At 41.5% G+C, this 25,059-nt stretch overlaps 1 protein-coding gene across 2 annotated transcripts in view; it reads left to right on the forward strand.

Annotated features, from left to right (window-relative positions):
• Positions 1–7,588: 7,588 nt before the first annotated feature.
• The window catches only part of GRAMD2B (GRAM domain containing 2B), a 52,443-nt gene continuing 34,972 nt past the window's right edge, over positions 7,589–25,059 (forward strand). For both annotated transcript variants that reach the window (XM_084628629.1, XM_084628628.1), the window contains exon 1: positions 7,589–7,898. In XM_084628629.1, the coding sequence (XP_084484755.1) occupies positions 7,705–7,898 (194 nt within the window). In that variant the 5' untranslated portion in view covers positions 7,589–7,704. The remainder of the gene's footprint in view (positions 7,899–25,059) is intronic.

The following is a 25,059-nucleotide window of genomic DNA, read 5'->3' on the forward strand; positions in this document are numbered from 1 at the left end:
AGGTCAGTCTAAAGAAACAGTTCAATTAACAGTAGGATACCAAGGGAGAAAAATAACTTTTGTAGTGGTAATGAGAGTGGCCCATTTCAAACAGTTGACAAGAAGGTAAGGGACACCATCATAGGACCTAACCACATCAGCCACACCATCAGGGGCTCGTTCACCTGCACATCTACCAATGTGATATATGCCATCATGTGCCAGCAATGCCCCTCTGCCATGTACATTGGTCAAACCGGACAGTCTCTACACAAAAGAATAAATGGACACAAATCTGACATCAGAAATTATAACATTCAAAAACCAGTAGGAGAACACTTCAATCTCCCTGGTCACTCAATAACAGACCTACCATTAATTGTATTGTCTCATTAGACTGACCTCACACTTGGTAAGGCAACTCCCATCTTTTCATGTATTTATACCTATTCCTGTATTTTCCACTCCATGCATCTGATGAAGAAGGTTCTAGCCCATGGAAGCTTATGCCCAAATAAATTTGTTAGTCTCTAAGGTGCCACAAAGACTCCTCGTTGTTTTTGCTGATACAGACTAACATGGCTGCTACTCTGAAACCTGTTACTGTAGAATGTATTTGTTGCACCAACCATTCCCTGACAAGACCTGGTTACAGATTTATATATATATAGTCTAGTGCCTGGATTATTTTCAATTCTAGATTTTACATTTTCATTGTAATGAAAAGGCATTGTGTGAAGGCTGTCACATAGCATTTTGTCAATGAAATGGCGTGCACTGAGAATTTGCCAAGAGCCGTTTCCTGAGTAAGATGATGTGCCATGGAACAAAGTGCTACCACCTATTTGTGAGCGGAGATTGGGGATACATTTTCCAATGTCTAGTTTGCAGACACCAGTTTATCTGAGTACAAGCATCTTGTTCAGCTTGTGCCTAATTTTGAAGCTGTAGCCCACAGAGGCTTGGGTTTCCTGAAAAATTATGTTTTGCTAGAGAGTCACCTCTAATTAATTTAGACATGAGAACTAAGTTAGTTTCAAGCAGCTACAAACTAACCTCCAAGGAAACAGAAGCAGATTTTTAAAATATGAAAGCATTGTAATTATTATCCTCTCCACTAAGTCATTTCCAAGCTGTCATAAAAATAAAGGGAAGGATAACCACCTTTCTGTATACAGTGCTATAAAATCCCTCCTGACCAGAGGCAAAACCCTTTCACCTGTAAAGGGTTAAGAAGTTAAGATAACCTCACTGGCACCTGACCAAAATGACCAATGAGGAGACACGATACTCTCAAAGCAGGAGAGGGGAGAAACAAAGGGTTCGTCTGTCTGTGTGATGCTTTTGCCGGGAACAGATCAGGAATGCAGTCTCAGAACTTCTGTTAGTTAGTAAGTAATCTAGCTAGAAATGCGTTAGATTTCCTTTTGTTTAATGGCTGGTAAAATAAGCTGTGCTGGATGGAATGTATATTCCTGTTTTTGTGTCTTTTTGTAACTTAAGGTTTTGCCTAGAGAGATTCTCTATGTTTTGAATTTGATTACCTTGTAAGGTATTTACCATCCTGATTTTACAGAAGTGATTCTTTTACTTTTTCTTTAATTAAAATTCTTCTTTTAAGAACCTGATTGATTTTTCATTGTTCTTAACATCCAAGGGTTTGGGTCTGTGTTCACCTATGCAAATTGGTGAGGATTTTTATCAAGCCTTCCCCAGGAAAGGGGGTGTAGGGCTTGGGGGGATATTTTGAGGGAAGACGTCTCCAAGTGGGCCCTTTCCCTGTTCTTTGTTTAACACGCTTAGTGGTGGCAGCATAGAGTTCAAGGACAAGGCAAAGTTTGTACCTTGGGGAAGTTTTTAACCTAAGCTGGTAAGAATAAGCTTAGGGGGTCTTTCATGCAGGTCCCCATATCTGAACCCTAGAGTTCAGAGTGGGGAAGGACCTTGACACAAGCTATTCCCTTTCCCCCACCACACATACAAAATCACAACATATAGGCATTATGCAAAGAGCACCACATATACATTCAGGCTAGATGGTTTATTTTAGGTTAAGAAAAATCTAATGTACGTATATGGGCACCTATCACTATGATATTTGAGCACTTCAGTCTTCAGCTTATCTATACTCACATGCCCCTGTAAGTTAGGGAAGTATTGTTATCCCCATTTTAGAGATGGGGATTTGAAGCTCAGAGAATAAGGGGCAGATTTTTAAAAGTGACTTGCCCAAGGTCACACAGCAAATCTGTGGCAGAGCAGGGTCTAGGTCTCCTCAATTAAAAGTTAATGCCCTAACCACTGGACCATCCTTTCTAGAAAAGAAGAAGTGTGAATTTTCCACCAGAGAGAAAGCAGAGTACATCCCTCATTCTAAGTCCCCGCTCCTTAAACAGTTTCACAGTCCTGGTTCTGGTAGACAAACATCTCACGTTTAAAGATTCTGTATATAGAAAGCTATGTAGCTACCTACAACATGGACATCTCTTAGGGTACATCTACACTACATACCCACGGTAGCTCTGATTGAGCTAGTGTGCTAAACGTAGAGTGTAGCTGTGGCAGCATAAGAAACAGGAGAGGCAAGCTGCCCTGAGTAGTATCCATCTGAGAGCAAAGACACATAGTTAGGGCAAGCAGCCACTCACTCCTGTGGCTATACTCTATTTTTAGCACTCTAGGTTGACCAGAACTAGAGCAGGTATGTCTTCTTGAGCAGGAAATCACACCCCCAGCTCAACGTGTAAACAAACCCTCCAAAAAAATAAAGGTTACATTTGTCTAAGTATTGGAAGGTCAGGGGCCAAGTTCACAGCTGATGAAAATCAGCATAGCTCCATTGACATCGGTGAAGATACACCAATATATACAAACCAGGAATCTTGCCCTGGATTTTTAATCTGGTCTTTAGAGTCTCCAGAATTAGCTTTGAAATTTCAACAAAACAGCAGGTTCTCTCACTAGATTTCTGGAACTTCCTTCTTCCATTTGGCCTCAACATACTCTCCTAGAGAGAAACTATTCTTAACGTTGGCACTTTCACTTCTGTTTTCAGATGTGCTGATCCATACAGACATTTAAAATGATTCCAGAGGCAGGGTATTAACTAAGGCCACCAATTTTCAGACTTGGGTGCCTAAAATAAAGTCATGTTAAGTTGCAACCTTCCAGAAAGAGTATTTTATGTAACTTCTCTTTGTGTATGCCATGAATGTAACAATCTAAACTGCACACATGCAGAAAGCCTGTTGGGCTGCAGCCTGGGCTTGTAGCCATTGCTGTAGGGCAGCAGTAGGCTTGGACTACCACTGCTGAGTTCCTCTTCCCACTGTAGGCCATGTTCCATTTTTCCTCTAGTGTAGGGTGTGCCCAGAATCCTACTCCAATTACCACATATAAGCAGGTAAAATTCCCATCTTACTCTGAACAATATAAACACACTAGCTATAGGCTAAAGGTTACCACTTCATATATTTGCCTTTATTTTTAAATTAAATTAAACAACAAATCAGCTACAAAATGTACCCTAAACTTCATCCTATGCTTTCTCCACAAGTATATTCATAAATTGATTTTCCTCCCCCAAGCTTCTCTGTTTCCTCTCTACTCAGAGAGGCACCTGCCGTTTCAATTCCCCTGGATTAGAGCTAATGAGCCTCACCTGGTCAGGCTAGCAGCATGCGATTGCAACAGAAGCCTTGCATCTCCCTGCAGAATCCTAGAGCTCATTCTGTCCCAGCAAGTCTGAATTCTGTAACAGCTTCATAGTATGCATAGTTATTCTTACACATAGTATACTTCATAGACTAATACTTAGTCCTGCCATGAGTGCAGGGGACTGGATTAGATAACCTCTTTCAGTCCTATGATTCTATTACAGAAACTTTTCTTTTACTAGATTAATAAATATTTAATAACAATACTCAGTACTTTCATAGTACTTTACATTTCTAACTGTTGTATAAATACTAACTAATGAATGGATCTTCACCACAACCTTGATGATTGGTTAGCATTATTATCCACATTTTTAAAACAAGAAAAATAAGGCACTAACTGAGGTTAAGAGACTTTTTCAAGGCTAGTCAGCAAGGGGTCTGATCTTGCAGCTCACTTGAGCTGTCTTGTTGAAATCAGAGAGACAAAGTAGATGAGATGTCATAAATATAAAGGGAAGGCTAACCACCTTTAAATCCCTCTTGGCCAGAGGAAAAAACCTTTTCACCTGTAAAGGGTTAAGAAGCTAGGATAACCTCGCTGGCACCTGACCAAAATGACCAATGAGGAGACAAGATACTTTTAAAGCTGGAAGGGGGGAGAAACAAAGGGTTCTCTCTGTCTGTTGCTTTTGCCAGGATCAGAGCAGGAATGCAGGTCAGAACTCCTGTAAAGGGCTAATAAACAAAACAGAAACCAATGCATATCTAACTAGATTGCTTAAATGGATGATAAAATAAGTTGTGCTGAATGGAATGTATATTCCTGTTTTTGTAACTTAAGCTTTTGTGTAGAGGGATTCTCTATGTTTTGAATCTGATTACCCTGTAAGGTATTTACCATCCTGATTTTACAGAGGAGATTCTTTTACTTTTTCTTCAATTAAAATTCTTCTTTTAAGAACCTGATTCTTTTTCATTGTTCTTAAGATCCAAGGGTTTGGGTCTGTGTTCACCTATGCAAATTGGTGAGGATTTTTAATCAAACCTTCCCCAGGAAAGGGGGTGTAGGGTTTGGGAGAATTTGGGGGAGAAAGACGTTTCCAAGGGGGCTCTTTCCCTGTTATATATTTGTTTGTATATATAGATGCTTGGTGGTGGCAGCAATAAAGTCTGGGGGCAAAAGGTAAAATAATTTGTACCTTGGGGAAGTTTTAACCTAAAGCTAGTAAAAATAAGCTTAGGGGGTTTTTCATTCAGGTCCCCACATCTGTACCCTAGAGTTCAGAGTGGGGAAGGAACCTTCACATGACGTAATATCTTTTGTTGGACAGAATTTGGTCCAATAAAGATATCACCTCACCTACCTTGTGTCTCTAATATCCTGGGACCAACAGAGTTACAACTACACGGTATACAACAATTGTTGAAATCAGTAAGAATACTCAGATGAGGATGAGCTTCAGGAAAGGGTGCCAAGTCGCAGAAGAATATACATATTTACACTGTCTGTTACTCCTGGAGATATGGGGCAAAATCTATAATAGCTATATGTAATGGCTAGAAATTTAGGCCCCAGTCCTTAACACACAGACATACTTAAAATTATATGGAGGACCAAGGTTTTATATAGGCAACCTGTGGTCCATCTAATCCAGAATCTTTTCTCCAAGAGTGGACAGTACCAGATGCTTCAGAGGAAGCTATAAGAAACTCTGCAGTAGGCTTCACCCATCATCAGACAATATTCAGCTGAGAATTGTATTGGTACTACATAAAGAAGAAAATCTGAAATACATACAAATGTCCAGATCCTACTCTGGGATCCACTAGCAAAGACCTCTTCTTCTGTGTGGAGTCTCCATGACTCTACAGGATCAGGGGTGGTGATTCTGATACAGGCTTAAACATGTATTTATACCATACATTTTAAATGTAATGAAATTGGGCCAGTTTTGTTGGGGATTTTTATTTTATTTTAGTCCTTATAATATACATGTAAATAGATATACAATCCACACTTTTAAACTTATATATAGTTTCTTTACATAAAATACCATATTTTCTACCTGGGCCTGTTACCTATTATGAAATACAATCAGAGATCTGGAATATTTTTGATACTTTCATTTATATTTCATTGGTAGCATGCAGAAGCCCCTGTGTGAGATGCTGCCATTTAATGTTTCTCTCTGCCTGCAAATTCAATAGCATCCTGCTGAGTACAAGTGGGGGGTCTGACATTTGATCCTACTGTATATTTGTTGCATGATATTAGATGGTTTCTTGGGGCTGCCATGCCAACCTAGAGTGTTGCTAGACTGAAGCAGAAAACAGATTTATCTGAGACAGTATAGATGAAAACATCAGCTCTAGTGAGTTATCCTAATATAGAGGGTTCATACCACTGGCACATAGGCAGACTTCTTCAGGGTACTCCCTATATTAACAATCACAGGTAAATCTTGGAACATAAACCTGGGAAGTGCTGAGTGTCTCATGAGAAGTACCCAAAATGTCCATGTTTGCTTATGTTAGAAATATCAGGAATGTAGAGTTTGATCTTCCCTGGGTTTGCAGGAGAACCTTAGGAGCTCTCAGATATGTATATTGTGAGATCTAAAATGCTAATTGAAGGAGCAAAGGTGATGAACTTCAACAGAGACTTCATTTATCCAAAATGTGAATTAGTCATTGAAGTGAAATATGTTCAAATTAAAAAACACACACAAAACAATTAATTTTAAACAGTTTGCTTTCCCTTGCTCAACTTTCACTCTCTTGATCATCCTCCATTGTCATCAATGGGAGATTTGCCATTGACTTAATGGGAGCAGGATCAAGCCCCTAGCTTTTGTGATATCACCATTGCACTCATTCTCCAGACACCATAAAAATTTTCAGTCTAGAGATACCTGAGTTTCTAATGTACAAGCAGGAAAATAAAACCCTATCCCCTCTCAGGCCTTGTTTAGACACCAAAATGTGCTCTCTTTTTTTTTCCACCTGTAAAGAACCCAAGTCTCTTTTTGTAAATGAAGATTGAAGTTTGTCCCAGTGTTCTTCAACAATATTCCCACTCCTTACCCCTTCCTCCCACTCCCAATTATTATTTAGTTTACTGCCTGCTGGCTGACTGCCACCCTTCATGATGTATAAGTACAGAAGCCTGATTCTGCAACTTGTTACATATGGGAAAACTGTTGTACCTATACATAACACTATTGATTTCAAAAGAGCTCCATGCAGACAGATACAACAATTTGCAAGACCAGTGGTGTCCTTTGTGATGCACTTTGAGATCCTGCAGGATGAAAAACACTATAAAAATGCAGTACATTATTACTGCTGTTATAAATCATCATGGCCAGCTTATTAGTCATCCAGGTTGGGACCACTGCTTCATGCCTATTGTCTGCTCTGAAAATAAACAAAAATTGGCTCTTTGGGGCAGCAAAGGGCTAATGGCAGGGCCACTTGCGTCTCTTGTCGTCGTTGTCATTCCCATATAAAACATTAAAGGGACCTTTTGTTTAACGTAATCAGGAGGCAGTACCCGATGAGGCAACATCCTGTTTGAATAATTTAAGTTGTGTAAAAGACTAGCTGCCTGGTGTAATCTAGAAAGACGCGTGTGTTGCCTCAGTGCTGTGTCAATTTATGTAACTCACATCTTGAGTTATATAAAGTCAGTGCTTGTAATTATGTTTAACATCATTAAATCGTATTTTATAGCTTCATTCCAATAAATATCTGGTTTAAAAAGTAAAGCAGCTGTGAATTGTTATCACCGTGTTTTCAGCTGCTTGGCTCATTAGTTTCCTCTCCCAGAAAGACTTGTTGAACAGGCTTTCTCCCCGCCTTCCCTTCTGCCCGCCCCCAACTAGTGGTGGGGTGGAGAAAAGGAGGTCTCTGCTCTTTCTTTCTTTTTTCCTCCTCCTCCCTTTCCCTCTTCTGCCTTCCCTTTACCATTGGGTCCCGCTGATAGGACCAGTTTCAGCTTGCTCAGGTTAGCCAAAGACAAAGAGCTGGGCTTAATTTGCTCTCTGGAGTTTCAAAAGAGAGTTGTATGATAGGGAGAGAGGTAAAAGCTGGAGTGAGTCGATTTCAATTGTTGGTAGTAAGGGGTAGAGGAGGAGACCCGCGGAAAGTCACAGAGAGCTTTCTGCAGACGGTGCTAATGACTGAACAACAGTCTGATGGGGAAGAACTAAAACCTGTAAGGGCTGTCAATAAAAGGGAAAACAAAGGTGTCCTACTCCTGTAAGTATCCGATGTATTGCGTGAAAAGTCTCTGCGCCTGTTGGCTGTGCTGTGGGCTGAGCTGAACTATCTATACAGTATCAAAAGGAAAAATTCCTGTACAAATTTTACATTGTTTCTTAACTTTTGATACTGGCTGGCTCATGATTCTGCTGTTTCCTTTTACAGCTGTTAGCGCTGGAACGTAGTAGAGAGACTACAAAGTTTCAGGAATGCAGGCTCGGTCTGATCATGTGAAATTAAGAAAGTATTTGAACGCCAATTGCGAACTGTTTATAGTACAACTACACGTGACCAGTTTTGGAACTCAAAGACCACGACTAGAGCTAAACAGAACTTGAGTCTGGCTTTCTTTAAAGCTAGGAGACTAGAATGCTATCTGAGGAACATTGTAAATATATGTATATGTTGTCAGCCGAGTTCTGCCTGCCAGAATTTATCTTCAAGTTTGTATCCAGTGGGAGCCTTCAACAAAGCTTGTATTGTACAAAGTCTAGTCATTAAAGTAATAATGATGTACTATCTTAGATTATTTCACTTTTGTTTTCTAAAAGTGATTTGAATCCCTCCCCTCCCCCAGCTTCAGAACAGGAAATTGGGGAAGGTTAAGTTCACCTTCATTCAGAGTAATGGAACGATGATTAGATCCAGACTGAAAAACCTCTAATCATCTTGTTGTGAGTTTCCTTGAAAGCACAGGTCACTTTATGGGGTCTAATGCTGGTTTGCAGGCAGCATATCATAGTCCTGATTCTGATTCCCCTGAGAACAGTTTTGTACTGGTATAATTCCATTGATTTTTTGGTACAGTTACACAGGTGTAAATCATACTAGAATGAGGCTCCTTATCAGTAAGTGGAGCTGAAGTGAAAGGTCAGAGTTTCATTTGGGGTAACCAAAATGCTGCTTTCCTTTTCCCCGGTTCCCCTAATTTAGTGGTACTCAGTATTTAAGGAGAGGGAAGGGTTAAATGTTGCTTTTTATCCCAAAGTTGGGGTGGGGGAGGTGTAATAACAATTGACTAATGGAAAATGGACAGAAAAATCGTATAGGAGAGCCTTGCAAATCTGCATATATCTGCGGATGTGCATGTCCGCGGACCATGTTTGCAGATCGGATGCGGATAGAAACCGCGCAGGGCTCTAAAGATAAGTATCTCCAGCTCTGTAATCTGTGTTAACTATATCCTTTAGTGGCAGTGATACCCAGGAACTCATTCAAACTTAAATTTCTTGTTCTTTTTAATCTTTGAAGGCTCTTGCACTCTGTATAGTGTGTGACCTTTTCATATTGAGCTTACTTTAGAAAGGGGGGAAAGCTTTAAAGATAAAAAGGCCATTACAAATACAACATTAATAAGTGAGATTGGCTAGAAATGTGTTCCTCCTGAAAGGGTTGGTGTTTGTTTTAAATCATGTCTTCATGATGTTTTTTCACATCATTATTTCTTCACTATGGAAAAAATGCTGTGTTAAAATGTCTGTGATACAGGTAGGAGCAGAAGGTGGAGAAAGATGTTGGTAAAATTTTCAAAAGTGCTTAAGTAACATAGGAAGCTAAGTCCCATTTTCAAAAGCCTTTCTTACGCATCAGTGAAAGTCAATGGCACTAGAATCCAAAGTCACTTGGGACTTAGTTTTCTAAGTTCCTTGAGCGCTTTTGAAAATGTTATCTGAAACCTTTAATAATTTTAATAATAATAATAATAATAATATAAAAAAAAAGCAAAGGAAGACTGTGTGTGTGCGTGTGTATACGCAGTGACGGCCAGAAGGACTAGAACTTGAGTTCATATAAAAGTTCAGTGTTTTTATTAACTTTGCATTAGGGAGTTCCTCCTTAAAATTTCTTAACACTTACGACAGCATTCCTTCATAAAGAAGAACAACCCACCTCAACCATCATTTTGGGTGCTGTTTGAACATCCCCTCTACCTCCTCAATATATTTATGTAATTACATGTTTTTGAATCCAAAGAACTAATAATACATACACAACACACTGATCTTTCACTATTTCAAAATATGCTCTTTATCCCCTCCCTATTTAGTCTTACCCTCACTCTGTTTAGTTCAAGATAAGATCCTTGTATGGCTTTTTATAGATAAGTAATTTGTGACATATACATAATTCCATGTATAACTGATGATGCAAACCACATGGAGCACTATCAGTTAAAAATGAACTCCTGTCTGTTTTGCCTGAATATGCTAGACCTCATGGTGGTACTTATAGAGGGAGTGGTTTGCTCTGGTTTTCTTGGTCAAAATTTCCATTGTTGTCCTTCCCTACCAAAAAGTTGTACAGTGTGCTGTATACTGTTTAGCTTCTGCTTACTGCCTGACAGGTGGCTGCATTTCCTGTGTGTGCTGTATGTATGTAGCTTGTGAAGCAGTCTGAGATCCTTCAAACATAAAATATTCTTGAGAAGTTGAAAATACGTGATGCCCTATTTTGCACTAAAATATTGAAGAAAGTTATGAACAGTGTTACTCACATGCCACCCAGAGATTAGAGATCTACTCAAACCAAATAGCCAGATACAAAGAAACATGAATTTGGAAGAGTTTGAATTTTGCACCTTATGGCCTCATCCTTGTTGGAAATTACAGTTCCCAGTTACCCATCACAGATCATGATTAGAGCTGGTCTAAAAATTTTCCAACACAACACTTACCTGTCAGAAAATGCTGTTTTGATGGAATCTAAACAGTGTGCTGACACTTTTGATGGAAACCACATAGGCAAGAAAGCGGGTCATCCTGCCTGGGCATGACTCCAACTTCCTGGGGAGTTGGGCACCGTGGAAAAGCAGCTGTCTATGGAGCTGGGAGAAAGTTGAAAAATTCAGTTTCAGTTCTCTTTAAAATGGAATTTTTCAGAATGTTCCCACCTGTGAAAAATTTTAACTCTTTGACTTTTCATCTGGAGTTGGAACTAAATTATTTGTCTAACCCACTGAAATCTCTCACAAGAGGATCATTCCTTTTTCCAGCCAACTCTAGTCTCAGTCCTGTAAACACTTTGAGGAGGATGGAGAACACGAAAGGCAGCAATCTCATTTTTTGGAAAGGTGTATACGCTTCCAACATTTGTATCTCTGATCCAAACAGGTGCACTGCCAAAATACCCCCCACAGTGAAATGCATTGGTAGAAATAACTTGTTCCTTAGGCAATGCTTCAGAAATGAAAGAGGCATGTTCAACATTTTCCCCCTTTCCATGCAGGGCTGGATTAATCTTTTGTGGGCCCAGGGCCAAACATGTTTGTGGGCTCCCCATGGAGGCAATGGAGCATGGCAGGGGGAGGTTAGTCCCCGGAGCGAGGGGCCAGCCAGGGGCAAAGGGACATGGAGGGGCGGCCCTGCTTCGCCCAATGGAGGGGCACTATTTACAAACTGGCAGTTGCCAGATGCACAGTGGCCCACCTGGCCCTGTGCTGCCAGCGTGCCTCTTCCTCTCAGAGGTGGGCCTATGTCACACCACACAGCACCCCACGCCCAACACTCGCCAACTCCCTATGGCCAGAGGCACCCTGGACCCACTATGCCCAGCATCCCCCCAGACCCCCCCACAAATGCACAGCGCCCTGCACAACACCACCCCAGCCCACAGCCCCACCACAACTGCCGAGCACCCCCCCACAGAACCTCTAGTGCCCCAACACACACATCTGCCCTGTCCTGTCACAGCCCAGCACCCCCCCCCCCGCCCCCAGACTCCCCACTCCCCCATGCTCTGCCTCCTGGCTGCACTCACTGGCCCTGCTGGGAGGTGACTGTGTCTGCCAGGCTGAGCCACCAGGGCTGGTCCCAGGACCAGGAATCGGTCCGTCCCCTCTGGTGTGGCACGATCAGCCAGGGTCCCTCAAGACACACTTTCCTAGAGGGGCCCAGTCAAGTCCCCCACACACACACCTGGCTGAGACTGGCCAGGCTTCTGCACCAGTCCCAGGTGGCTCAGCTCTGAGGAGACAGGTAGGGCCCCACAGGTGGTGGGAAGCAGAGACTGCCCAGAGTCAGAGATGCTTGGGGTCCAGCCAGGGGGCAGAGAGGAGCAGGGGGAGCCAGTGGGGTCTCGGGGCGCAGTGCAAGCAGAGCAGGCCAGGCTTTTCTGAGCATGGGCCTGGCTCCATGGAGCCATTGTAAACCCAATACTGTTCCCATGTGAGGCAGGGAGCAACTATATCCCATACAAATGAGGGGAAGTTCCCTGAATCACTCTTGAGCTTACTGACTTCTTACAATTGATGGCCCTGACTGTGCATGCAGATCCATTTTGGTGGATCCCTATTAATTTCAATGGTGCTTTTATGGTGCAAAGGTCTGGTCACGTGGATCTACTTGTGGAATCGGGACCTATGTTTGTTAATCATATAGTAATTTTTTGCATAGAATAATACATGAATTTTAGACTAAATACATACACTTGGACTGCCCCAGGCTGTGTGAGTCTAAATAGAAGATACCTATGAGATCCTCTTCTAGTTACAGTAGCACATAAAATCAAGTGCACATTTGTAGTTTAAATGACACTCCTTTTAAGGGTGTTTTGTTTGATTTTTACTACAGCAATCTTTTTATTTTTGTAAAGCAGGAGTTGGGAGCCTTGTTTATCTGATTTCTGAAAACTCTCAGAGCACTAGACAACATATTTAAAAAAAAAAAAAAGATCAGTGTCACATTAATTGTGGAAGTGTGTGACTTTGTGAGTGCAAAGGATGTAAACAAACCCTGCCATCAAAGGGTTTCATGTCACTTGAAACTCTGTAATGTTGTGTTTTTGCAGAAGCAAGTAATACAATCCTTATGACATTAGATCATGTTTTTAAAACGCTATCAGACCTGTTTTTTCTCTCTCTCTCCCCTTCCCATAAGCTTTTCTGGCAAAGCTTCAATTTTAAGAGAACCTGGGTTTCCTGATACACAGGTGGGATAACACTCTGACTCTATATAGTCCTCATTACCATAGTATCTGAGTACCTCACAATCTTTAATGTATTTTTCCTCACAACAAACCTATGAGGTAGGGAAGTGCTATTTATCCCCATTTTACAGAGAACAAACCAAAGCACAGAAACGCTAAGTGATCACACAGGAAGTCTGTGGCAGGACATAAATCTGAACCCATGTCTCTCAAGTCCCAGGGTAGTGCCCAAATCACTGGACCATTCTGATGCTTTGCTAAATAATAATTAATCTTACAAATTTCCATATGGTGAAAGAAGAGCTCAATTATTAAAAAAGGAGTAATTATGTAATACTGTCTCCGTGCTCAAATATCTGTGCTGGCTTCCCACTGAATATGCAATCCAACTGATATTCAAAACCCTCCATCAGGCTGCTCCTATCTCTCTGAGGCAGTGTGCTCACCATGGCCTGTGTCCCCAGTGGCTTGGGAGCTGTCTGTAAGAGAGACCACCCCCACACTCCATGTGCCCAAGCAGTGCAGTTGACAATCAGCAGAGGCACTCCAACTGGAAGTACTTTGGTTTGTAAGAGAGGACTGCTGGTTGGACTCCTTGGGGGCCCCTTGAACAGGAAATTGGTCCTACCCCATGCCTGTTGGTCCACAATAATCTACCTTCGCTAATCTTGGGGCATTTGTCAGAGCCAGTGTCTGTAAAACAGCACTTGGGGATGGCTGAGGAGTGTGAGGGTTTTGTGGGATCTGAGATATGGAAGCTTTGTTTGGGGATTGGCTTGTTGCTGTTTCTATGAAATGTAATTGTAACTATCTGTCTAGAACCCTACGGTACTTAAACGAGTGTCATTAAATGTGTCCACATTGAAATAACCAATGTGTACGCTCCTCTGGTGTTTGAAAAGCATCCCTCTCTTCTCACTGTGCCTCTGTGCCAAGCTCACAGTCCATGGTTCTGGGATGGGGTTTTCCCCAGAAATGCTGAGCTAAAGTATCTTGTGCCATCATTTCATACGTTAAACTCTTTTTTCTTCTCTATAGTCCTCAGACAAGTTGTTCTCTGAAGCTCTTCCTAAACGCATCAAGATTCCTTAAATTGCTTCCAAACTGGCATTCCTGTCACTGATGTCATGATGCAAATTCCTTGTGGTCATAAGTATCTGGATCTCACGTTGTATGTAATGTATGGAGCCTTATTCTCCTGTCACATACACTTAATTCCTTTGACTTCAATGGAGCCACTCTGATTTATACTGAAGAGAGAATCAGGTCCATGCTCTCTAAATCTGTCTGGGATAGAAAACTCCAGACAATACGCCAGTTAAAACAGGACATAATTGGTTTCTGCTGAACACAGTATGTGGTGTGTATTTGTGACCTAGCGCACTGGAGTAGTAGGTTCTAGTAGTATTAGATGGTCCCTTCCGTGCGCTAATGACAACAACACAGGGACAAATTTTGTCTTGCTAATCGTGGTGCGCCAGACTTTTTAAGAAATGAAGGGTTTTAACTTAAAAATGAGTGCAGGTCTTGTTAGGGCATTACAGGTAGGGTAAGCAAAAATATTCCTTAATACTGAGAGAAAATATAAAAACAAGTGCTTCCAAGAGCAGTAGAAAATAATTACATAAAAACTGTGTGCTGCTAGGAGTAGAGAGAGAGTGTCATAATGCATATCAGATAAAATTATATGTATACTGTAGATAATAATTGGAAACGTAAATATTTCTAGGTTTCAGAGTAGCAGCCGTGTTAATCTGTATTCGCAAAAAAGAACAGGAGGACTTGTGGCACCTTAGAGATGAACAAATTTATTTGAGCGTGAGCTACAGCTCACTTCAATTTCTGTTTGATAAATAATCACGGGTTGGGAGAAGGAAAAAATTGGGGGGCCCTCGTCTGCTGACGTTCATGTGGCAGTACACGGTACTTTGAGCTGTGTGACATAGGGCCATGCAAGGGGTAGAGAGTTTGAAACTGTGGTAAAGACCCTCCTCCCATCTCTTTCTGTATACGTGGGGTTGTTGGTGTGTGGTGTCTTTTGTTGTGAAGGGTTTTGGCAGCTGACTGCAATTTAGTGTTTCTAGTTATGAAGAGTTAACCTGGTCAATCTTCAGCTAGGCTCGGTAGCCGTTAAATGTCTGCTCTTCACTTTTCTGTTTTTTAAGTGTGCATCTATGCTACACTTACATGCTTGGAACTTTGCAATGGAAGGGTTTAGTGTCCTCTGATCAATAGTACCATGTTCATAATCCTCTCTTATACTACATGCAAAAACTACATTTAAAAGAACATTACTTAAGGTTGCAAGCCCTCAACTTAGGAAATACTAGAATTAAGCTGGTCTGATTTATTTTTATAGGGAGAAAACAATGCGTGTTTTCCTAGCCTTAGTCTTGGAAATGGCTGAACTATTTTTGTCTGAAATTTTCCCAGAAATGAATCCACCTTAGGCAGATACCTGGCATAGAAAATTTCAGCTGAAACAGTTTGCCAAAGCTAAAAGGGACTGATACCATGGTTTTACAATGGGAAGTGTTAGGCAATATTACTAATAGGCAGTGCTCCCAGCCTTGCCTATAATGCATGCTCTGGACCTGATTTTCAGAAGTGCTGAGCACCTGCACTTGTCTGACTTCATTTGCAGTTGTAGCTCTTGAGTACTCCTGAAAATTAGGCCATGTAAATTTACCCTGGTTGCCCTGCAGGTCATGTATACTGTCAACACACAAAAGTACAAAGCTGCCTGTCTGTGTCTTACTATGTGATACCTGAAAAAGAGCTCTGTGTAGCTCAGGAGCTTGTCTTTCACTAACAGAAGCAGGTCCAATAAGTTATTACATCATCCATCTTATCTCTCTTACTGTGTATGTCACATACAGGAGCATGAGTTTATGTAGGCTTTTGCTTTACACCAGCTAGTCCCGTTGACTAAACTCCTAAAATAACAAGATTCCAACCCTTTTTGTACCACTGTTACTCTTACACACACAGATTGTCTATGAAGAATTTTTTCTGGCAACTGTCATGACCCTACAGGTCTTCAAGATGTGTCCACAGGGTCCCCAGTTGACTTTTGCCTCTCTGCTGCCACTGAGCAGGAGAGACAATGAAACCTGAAGTGACCTCGGGGAGGACTTCCCAGGCTTGATTGGAGAAACACCATGAATTCTGATTTGACTGGGCTTCCTATTTAAACCCACAGGAAGTTGTCCCCACAACTGGGCTCTACCTGGCTGTTACGTTGGACCCTGCCTTCTTGTGTGACTCCTGAATCCTACTTGCTTTCCTTGCTCCTGATTCCTGCTTTTGTTCTTGATCCTTTCCCCAGTCTCCGAATTCACCTCTGACCCTTGGCTCGACTTCCTGACTCCAACTCCTGCTCCAACCACTAGACTTAGCTGCCTACAGCCCCGACAGCAGCTTTATAATTGGGGCTCTCTTCTAATGTTCAATAGTGGCCACAGGACCTCTGAGTGTCATATCTGCCAGTTGATGTCCAAATATAATACCAATATCTTTTCTCTTCCCCACCCCAGCCACACAAACGCTTCTATCCTGTAGTTGGAATAATGGTACATTTCCTTCCTGAAGCTAGAACAGATCCTCATTGTCAACAGGCAGTTACCAAGAGAACCAAACCCACCCTACTGTGCTTAATCAGAGAAGCTATACAAAACTGCTCTCATTTGGAAGCTGCTCTATATCTCTTTGAAGAATAAATTATATGAACTCTGTACAGCTTCCCAAAGCAGATGTTGCAGTGGGATCTAATACTGCCACTCAGCTGACTCTTCCCACTCTGCACACCCATGACCAGAGAGATGAGTTGACAGGCCCTTGAGGAAGAAAGTGTAAATTTAATTTACCATGCAGGCATGTGTTACTGCCAGCCCTTATGCTAGAAGAGCTGTTGCTTGGTCTAGCAACCTTCAAAGATAAAATCAATAAGAAAAAAACTGTCTTAACCAGTATTCTTTGACAACTTCCAGATACAATTAAGTTCTCTGCCAGAGCTATTTCCTCAAATGCTATATTGCACAAGAAGCTCTGGCTCAGGACGTAGAAGGCAGATAGCCAAGTACAGCAGCTTCTGTCGGCCTCTGTATTTTCCATAGAAAGAAAGCTCTTCAGGGAGCAATAGCTGAATCAAATGGAGAGAAATACTCAATGCTTTCTCACAAACAAGGTAAAAAGCCAGAGGCCTTTACAGACACGTTGTCCTTTTTCCATTGACAAAACAGCAAGAGATTCTCACCTGAGGGAAGAAGATACACAGGTGACAATTGCCTAGTAGACAATTGCTTACTTCCAGCGAGTCCAACCTATAGAACTTTACATAATGACAGGTTTCAGAGTAGCAGCCATGTTCTTTTTGCGGATACAGACTAACACGGCTGCTACTCTGAAAAAAGAAAAGGAGGACTTGTGGCACCTTAGAGACTAACCAATTTATTTGAGCATAAGCTTTCGTGAGCTACAGCTCACTTCATCAGATGCATACTGTGGAAAGTTTAGAAGATCTTATTAAATACACACACAGCATGAAAAAATACCTCCTCCCACCCCACTCTCCTGCTGGTAATAGCTTATCTAAAGTTATCACTCTCCTTACAATGTGTATGATAATCAAGTTGGGCCATTTCCAGCACAAATCCAGGTTTCTTCCCTTCCCCCCCCCCCCCCCCACACAAACTCACTCTCCTGCTGGTAATAGCTTATCTAAAGTGACCACTCTCCTTACAATGTGTATGATAATCTATTCAGGAGACACCATCACAGAGCCTAATAACATCAGCCACGCTATCAGAGGCTCGTTCACCTGCACATCCACCAATGTGATATATGCCATCATGTGCCAGCAATGCCCCTCTGCCATGTACATTGGTCAAACTGGACAGTCTCTACGTAAAAGAGTAAATGGACACAAATCAGATGTCAAGAATTATAACATTCATAAACCAGTCGGAGAACACTTCAATCTCTCTGGTCACGCAATTACAGACATGAGTCGCTATTTTACAACAAAAAAACTTCAAATCCAGACTCCAGCGAGAAACTTCTGAATTGGAATTCATTTGCAAATTGGATACAATTAACTTAGGCTTGAATACAGACTGGGAGTGGCTTAGTCATTATGCAAGGTAGCCTATATCCCCTTGTTTTTTCTTACCCCCCAGACCTTCTTGTTAAACCCTGGATTTGTGCTGGAAATGGCCCACCTTGATTATCATACACATTGTAAGGAGAGTGATCACTTTAGATAAGCTATTACCAGCAGGAGAGTGGGGTGGGAGGAGGTATTTTTTCATGCTGTGTGTGTATATAATAAGATCTTCTAAACTTTCCACCGTATGCATCCGATGAAATGAGCTGTAGCTCACAAAAGCTTATGCTCAAATAAATTGGTTAGTCTCTAAGGTGCCACAAGTACTCCTTTTCTTTTTGTGTGTATATAAATCTCCTCACTGTACTTTCCACTTTATGCATCCGATGAAGTGAGCTGTAGCTCATGAAAGCTTATGCTCCAATAAATTGGTTAGTCTCTAAGGTGCCACAAGTACTCCTTTTCTGATATCAAAACAGAATCCTTCTAAAAAGTGCTGTAAAAGAGAAGAGATCCTGATTACACTGCATCTAGCAGCCTAATCTCTCACTGTGAGTGCTGAACTATACCATTTTTAAAAAGGGAGCCAGTAGGACTTTTTCACTAAAATTCTTTGAATATGTTAAGTTTAAAAAAAAAAAAGAATTCCTTGTATCTGTATTTTTAAAAGCACCTGGTACAACTAACCATTGCTAAAAGGATACAGAAGAACCTACCATATTTGTGCCACAGATCTCTTGCATAAGCACAGCTAAATCTGAAAACTTGGCTCACACTCATGTGAAGAAGACTTTCCAGTGATGAAGTCAAGCTTTCGTTTCCTCACTTGTTTGCTCCTGTGACGATGCCCACAAATGACTGCACTGTTAGGTGGCAGCCATGGATTTTCATAAACCATGAATATTTGTCAGGCCCTATTGTAAGTATGACTGTTAGCAGGTTCTGCAGGCAACTGCATTTTTCCCTTATTTAATTTGGCAGAAGAGAATTGGAATCGCAGACCTCCAGGTGCCTCATCTCTCCCTTTCTTGATCTTGAATAAAACTTAGGGCATGTCTACACTAAAACCTTAAGTTGACCTATATTAGGTCAATTTACAGCCACCACAGTAATTACGGCGGTGGTTCATGTCCACACTACCCGCCTTCAGTTGGTGGCACTTATCCTCACCAGGAGCATTTCCACTGACCTTAGGGGGCAGTGTGGGGAGCTGAGAGTGCAGGCTCTCAGCTCCACCAGGAGCCTGGCTGCCCCACAGGATCTGGCCTTGCTTTGATTTCGGGAATAGTGCTCTGTCCTTGGACTTTCTGCTGAGGCTAGTTGCAGTGGTGAGGTTTTGGAGTGATTTTATTATTTATTTGTTTGTTTATTTATTTATTTACTTTTGAAGTGGACAGATGGACTGGGGACATTCTGAAGAAAGATAGAACAACCAGAATGGCTTACATTCCTGGTTTGTTCTGTTCTTTATTTTTATAAAATATTAGCCTCTCACTTAATGGCACAAGGAATTTGTTTCTATTTTTCTATAGAACTTGATAGCAGTCTGTCTTTGATTAGACAGGGAATACTGCCTGTTAATAATGGATGGTATTTAAGAACTGAGAATTTACATGCTAATGATGTCCACAATGTCACAATGACCTTACTGCTGTCTGCTGAGGTACTATGGTGTGAGACTTGATCTGGTTATTATGTGAAGTGTTTATCCACTGGGCTAAAAAAGTTCAATAAAATAAGATACCTTTCCTTTTTGTTTTATTTTGCTGTTTTAAAAGGTATAAGTCCATGCTTAATGACTAGAGAATTTTATTGTTTTATTAGACAAAATTCATTACTTGTTTAAAATTAAAATGTATTCAAATTTTCTAATACTATATAAGGATACCAAAATTTCAAACCAAATTTGTATATTGCTATGTTTAAAGGTACTGCTGCAAAGTGAGAATACATCAATAAATATTCAAATAACTCTACTTCCTCACCCTCACAAATATAACCTGTAGCAAAAAATAACCACCAGCAGTGAGCAAAAGCAAACTCTGCAGTGCTAATGTCCCCAAATCCTTTCTGTGTTATCCTAAGAGCCATTTCATAGGCAAAATATACCTACGGCACACATGGAAATGCAGTCAATCATAGGCCCAGTGCATTCTCAGACTGCTGAGAAGGGCTGACACTGAGCAAAACAATGGTGTTCAGAAGATCTGGTAAAAGAGAGAGGGATGGCTGGAGGGAGGGCAGAGGGTATAACTCAAATATAGTCACATCAACTATAGCAGGTTCACTCTGTTGTGTTTATATTTGGCTCAGTGAGTTTTTTGTATAATGAGAGAATTAGCCTCCTAGCATTGCTCTCAAAAGGACTGAAGATATGCAGACCATTAATGTCTGCTAGAAAAGAATAGAGCAGGGGTCGGCAACCTTTCAGAAGTGGCGTGCCAAGTCTTCATTAATTTAAGGTTTTGCATGCCAGTAATAAATTTTACAGGGCCCCCCAACAGAACCCGAGATTGGCAGCGGGCTGAGCGGTGCCAGCAGCCGAAATCCCAGAATGGCAGCGCAGGCGGCAGATGGAACCTCAGACGGCTGCCGGCCCCACTCATCTGGCTGCCAGCCTGGATGGACAGAATCCCAGGCCAGCAGCAGGCTGAACGAGGCCAGTGGCCGCGATACCGGCTGGCAGGGGCCGGCGGCCAGAACCCCAGATCTGGGGTCCCGGCCGCCAGCCTGGCTCAGCATGCTGCTAGCCCAGGATTCCGTCCATCCAAGCCAGCACAGGGCTGAGCAGGGCCGGCGGCCGGGACCCTGGCTGGCAGCAGAGTGCCACTAAAAATCAGCTCACGTGCCACCTTTGGCACGTGTGCCGCAGGTTGCCAACCCCTGGAATAGAGCATCCACTATCTTTAGCTTTGTATCCACTTGTAATAACAAGCTGACCCCCGGTTGTAGTGTTCTTGAATTCCTTAAGCTTTGAACACACTCTCTCCTCACATGTATAAAGATATGTCTGACAACTTTACCCCTCCAACATACAACTGAAATGGTATCCTTCCAAAATCAGATGCTCAGTTTTGGGCTTTTGTATGTACTGGCCAGAGTACTGTGTTCTAAATTTGACAGAGATAAATTTACTCCATCCACTTGAGTACACCGTTGGTCTACTTAGTTTCTTGTTTGGCCCATTAAGCAGCTCTTCATTTCTTCACTCTTAGTCTAGATGTATTCTGCTTGGAGTTGTGAACATGTTTCAATAGTATTTACTCTCTGAATCACTGTCAAAATCACAATACCTGTGTGTATATTATACCCCAGAAGCAGGATAGGTGTATGCTACAGAGCTTAGATGTTTAACTCCAGACAACAGGACAGTTCAGAATAAACAGATTCTATTCCTTTTAAATGCTGAGCATGGTTATGGATTTTATATGGTGTTAGTGGCATGTCTGCTTCATTGTGACTCACCACATCCTTATCTAGTAAAGATAGGATGCCAGCTGTCATGGTTACAGGTCAAAATGCAGTTTCTCTTTTAGTCCTTCTGACATATACCCCTTTGGCTTGCTCTTTTCACCCGTATCTGGCCAGAACTATATTGTTCAATTGCTCTAGTCCGGATCTCTAAACAGCAGTACCAAACATGGTAACACAACAAGTCCAACCGGGGCTGGCACCTGTAAACCTTCTTTCTCTATCAGCCTGTGACGATACAAGTTCACAGGGACATAGAGCCAGCATCTTCAAAAGAAAGTATTTATTTATTCTCTTATCCAAGTACACAGCATACAAAGTGAAGGATAAAAACAGTAAAGCTGTATGCATATATTTTCCCTATATTTACCTTTCCTTGAAAGCTTTGCTACATTTCATCTAGCCTACTTACCTCCATTTCTGGCTGGGAATAGCACACTCTCCTGCTTGCAGCATGCTCTCTGTCTCTCCTTGTATGCCAGTAGCTCTTGCTGGGCAGCCCCCCTTGGCTCACCCAAACCCCCTCTTTTCTAGGCCCTGTGTGTTGTAATGATTTAGTAACTTTGTTTGATCCTAGGCCTAGGCTTGGGAAGAGTAAATCATTCTTAGTTTGGCTGGAGCTCAGAAGGAGGTATTCCCCAATAAACAGCTTCCCATGGTTTCCTCAAGGGCTCTTACCTGTGTCGTCGTTTTGCTTTCCCTGCTTGGTCTCTTTAACAACACCACATCAAGTAACCCCTCATAACTAAACACACAGGGTACATCTGTACTGTAATTAAACACCTGCAGCTGGCCCATGTCAGATGACTTGGGCTTGAGCTGTGGGGCTGTAAAATTGCAGTGTAGACTGTTGGGCCAGCTCTGTGACCCTGTGAGGGGGAAGGGTCCCAGAGCTTGGGCTCCAGCCTGAGCCCAAAAGTCTACACCAAAGTTTTACTGCCCGAGCCTCATAAGCCCAAGTCAGCGGACACCAGCCACTCACATGTGTTTAATTGCAGTGCAGACATACCCACAGTTGCATGCACCATATTCATAAAAATAATACAGATATTTCCCAGTTCATCATACACCAACCAATAAAGACATGGGCCAGGGACGATGTACCACACGTTACTCACTTGGCAGATTAAATTTAACAGCATCTCTTTAGGCTGTTGCAAAGGAAGTCCTTAAATATCCAGGACAGTAAGAGTAATCTGGGTAACAGGTAGACAGTGACAGACAGTCCCTGACAGTCTATCTTTAGAGGCAATGTTTTCAGCATTCAAGACAGAACTGATTGGATTCAAAACTAGTCAAAATATTGGGGTTTGTCAGGGTTCCTTCCCCACTCTGAACTCTAGGGTACAGATGTGGGGACCCACATGAAAGACCCCCTAAGCTTATTTCTACCAGCTTAAATTAAACCTTCCCCAAGGCACAAAGTCTTTGCCCTTGGATTAGGTAAAATGCTGCCGCCACTAAGTGATTTAACAAAGAATCAGGGAAAGGGCCACATGGAGTTTCTATTCCCCCAAAATATCCCCCAAGCCCTTGCACCCCCTTTCCTAGGGAGGCTTGAGAATAAACAAGATGAGCACAGACAGCCTTGGATTTTTAAGACCCAAAAAACCCAGACAGATTCTTAAACAGAACTTTATTAGAAGAACAAAAAAAAGATAAGAGAACAACTCTGTAAGATCAGAATGGAAGGTAATCTTACAGGCAGTCAGATTCAAAACATAGAGAATCCCTCTAGGCAAAACCTTGAGTTACAAAGACACAGAAACAGGAATACACATTTCCTCCAGCACAGCGAATTTCACAAGACAAAACAAAGAGAACCTAACACATTTTCTAGCTAGATTACTTACTGACTTTACAGGAGTTGGAGGGCTTGCATCCTTGATCTGTTCCCGGCAAAGATATCATACAGACAGACAAAAGCCTTTTTCCCCACCCACCCCTCCAGATTTGAAATTATCTTGTCCCCTCGTTGGTCATTTTGGGTCAGGTGCCAGCCAGGTTACCTGAGCTGCTTAACCCTTTACAGGTAAAAGGACTTTGCCTCTGGCCAGGAGGGATTTTGTAGCACAGTATACAGACAGGAGGTTATGGCATTGCAAACCGGAGAAGTTGCTTTCTAATCTGTTGAATATTTTCTAATTCTGAACAAACACTGCACGTGAACAAATGGCAGCCTTTGTGATGGTGGAGTTTCAGAACTGGTCATCCAAGCAGCATGTTTCTGCTCTAAATGGATGAGACAGCTTACTAAACAAGCAGTTAGTGGGACAGTACTTAAGATAGCTTTTGATCTCCAAGAGAGGGTGCACTTGGAAGGCGAGAATAGCCACTCTAGGAAATATGAGCAAACCTACAGAATATTAAGAATCTACATAATACGCTTTTGTGTGTTTTAGGGATTATTTCATTTTTGCTGAATTATGTGTTGAGAACTAAAAAACAAATTTATTGGACCTTTCTCAGAACACTTAATTAATGCATTAACGCCGCTTATTATTAAACTTTTAACGTACCTGTTGGTCAAATAACACTGAATATTTGTAAGCAACTTTCATTCAACATCTGCCAAAAAAAAAACAGAAAGTGGCCTTTGGTGAGTGCAAAGGGAACAGGATGTACCAGAGGTTTTTAGTAGCAATTATACTTCATAATAGTAGCTTTCTTTGAATTTGTTTTCCTTTGAAAAATTCTATTGTAATCAACTTAATACAATTTTTGCAGCATAGGTTAGCTACAAGTCTGAGTGGCTGATGTTCTAATCCAGAAGACATTCTTTTGAGTTCAAAAGGAACTTTCTTTCTGTAGCATAAAGAACTTGGGCTCCCAGGTCTGTCACTAGTTTTCTGTGTTTAGATACAGTGTATAAAAGAGACAAGATCTAGTTCCCATGACTTTTTAAATGTGCTGACTAATGATGTGTCTCGGTACACTTCATTAGAGAGACATTCAGTACACTGCTTTTTGTTAATATATTTCTCTGCTCTTTTTTTCCTTTGCTGTGAGTTAATCTTGCATTCCTCAGTTCCATTCTTGGTGTATATTATTCTCTGTAGTGTAACCAACTGTTTTTCTAATACACAGAGTTCATATCCTTTTAATGTCCCTAATTTTATGATGTCATTTTAATTGTGTGACTCATCAGTGAAGATGAATCTATCCAACATTAAAATATAGTTCCTTTGTGCCATAATAAACCTGAAAGCGATTTTTTTTTTTAAGGGGGTGGCATGTCTGAAAAGTAGGTAGATTTTTTTTTTTGCATGTTCATCTTGAAGCAGATATTCTATTAGCGTTAGAGTTGTGCGTTTAAATGTATATATTCACAACAAACTCAAAATCTTGACATTTCACCTTGATATTTAAAGAATGGTCCACTTGCATGAAAATCCTGTTAAGCAAAAGAACACCTACCGTAACTTTTTTTTTTTTGTCTTCAAATTGCAAAACTTTGGAACACTAGATCATCTAAGTCTAATCTCCTGTATATAACAGGCCACCACACTCAATCCAACAACTGAAAGGAGACTCTCAGGAAACTAGGCTATGTGCCACAGGCAGAGAACTGGACGGACTAAGGTGCCACCAATGTCTAAGGCGCCTGAAATGGCAGAGAAATTACACGCGATTGCTGATATTTTACAGCTGTGATGAGTT

This window comes from Lepidochelys olivacea (genome assembly GCF_965140295.1).
Source record: "Lepidochelys olivacea isolate rLepOli2 genome assembly, chromosome: 5".
Lineage (NCBI taxonomy): Eukaryota > Metazoa > Chordata > Testudines > Cheloniidae > Lepidochelys > Lepidochelys olivacea.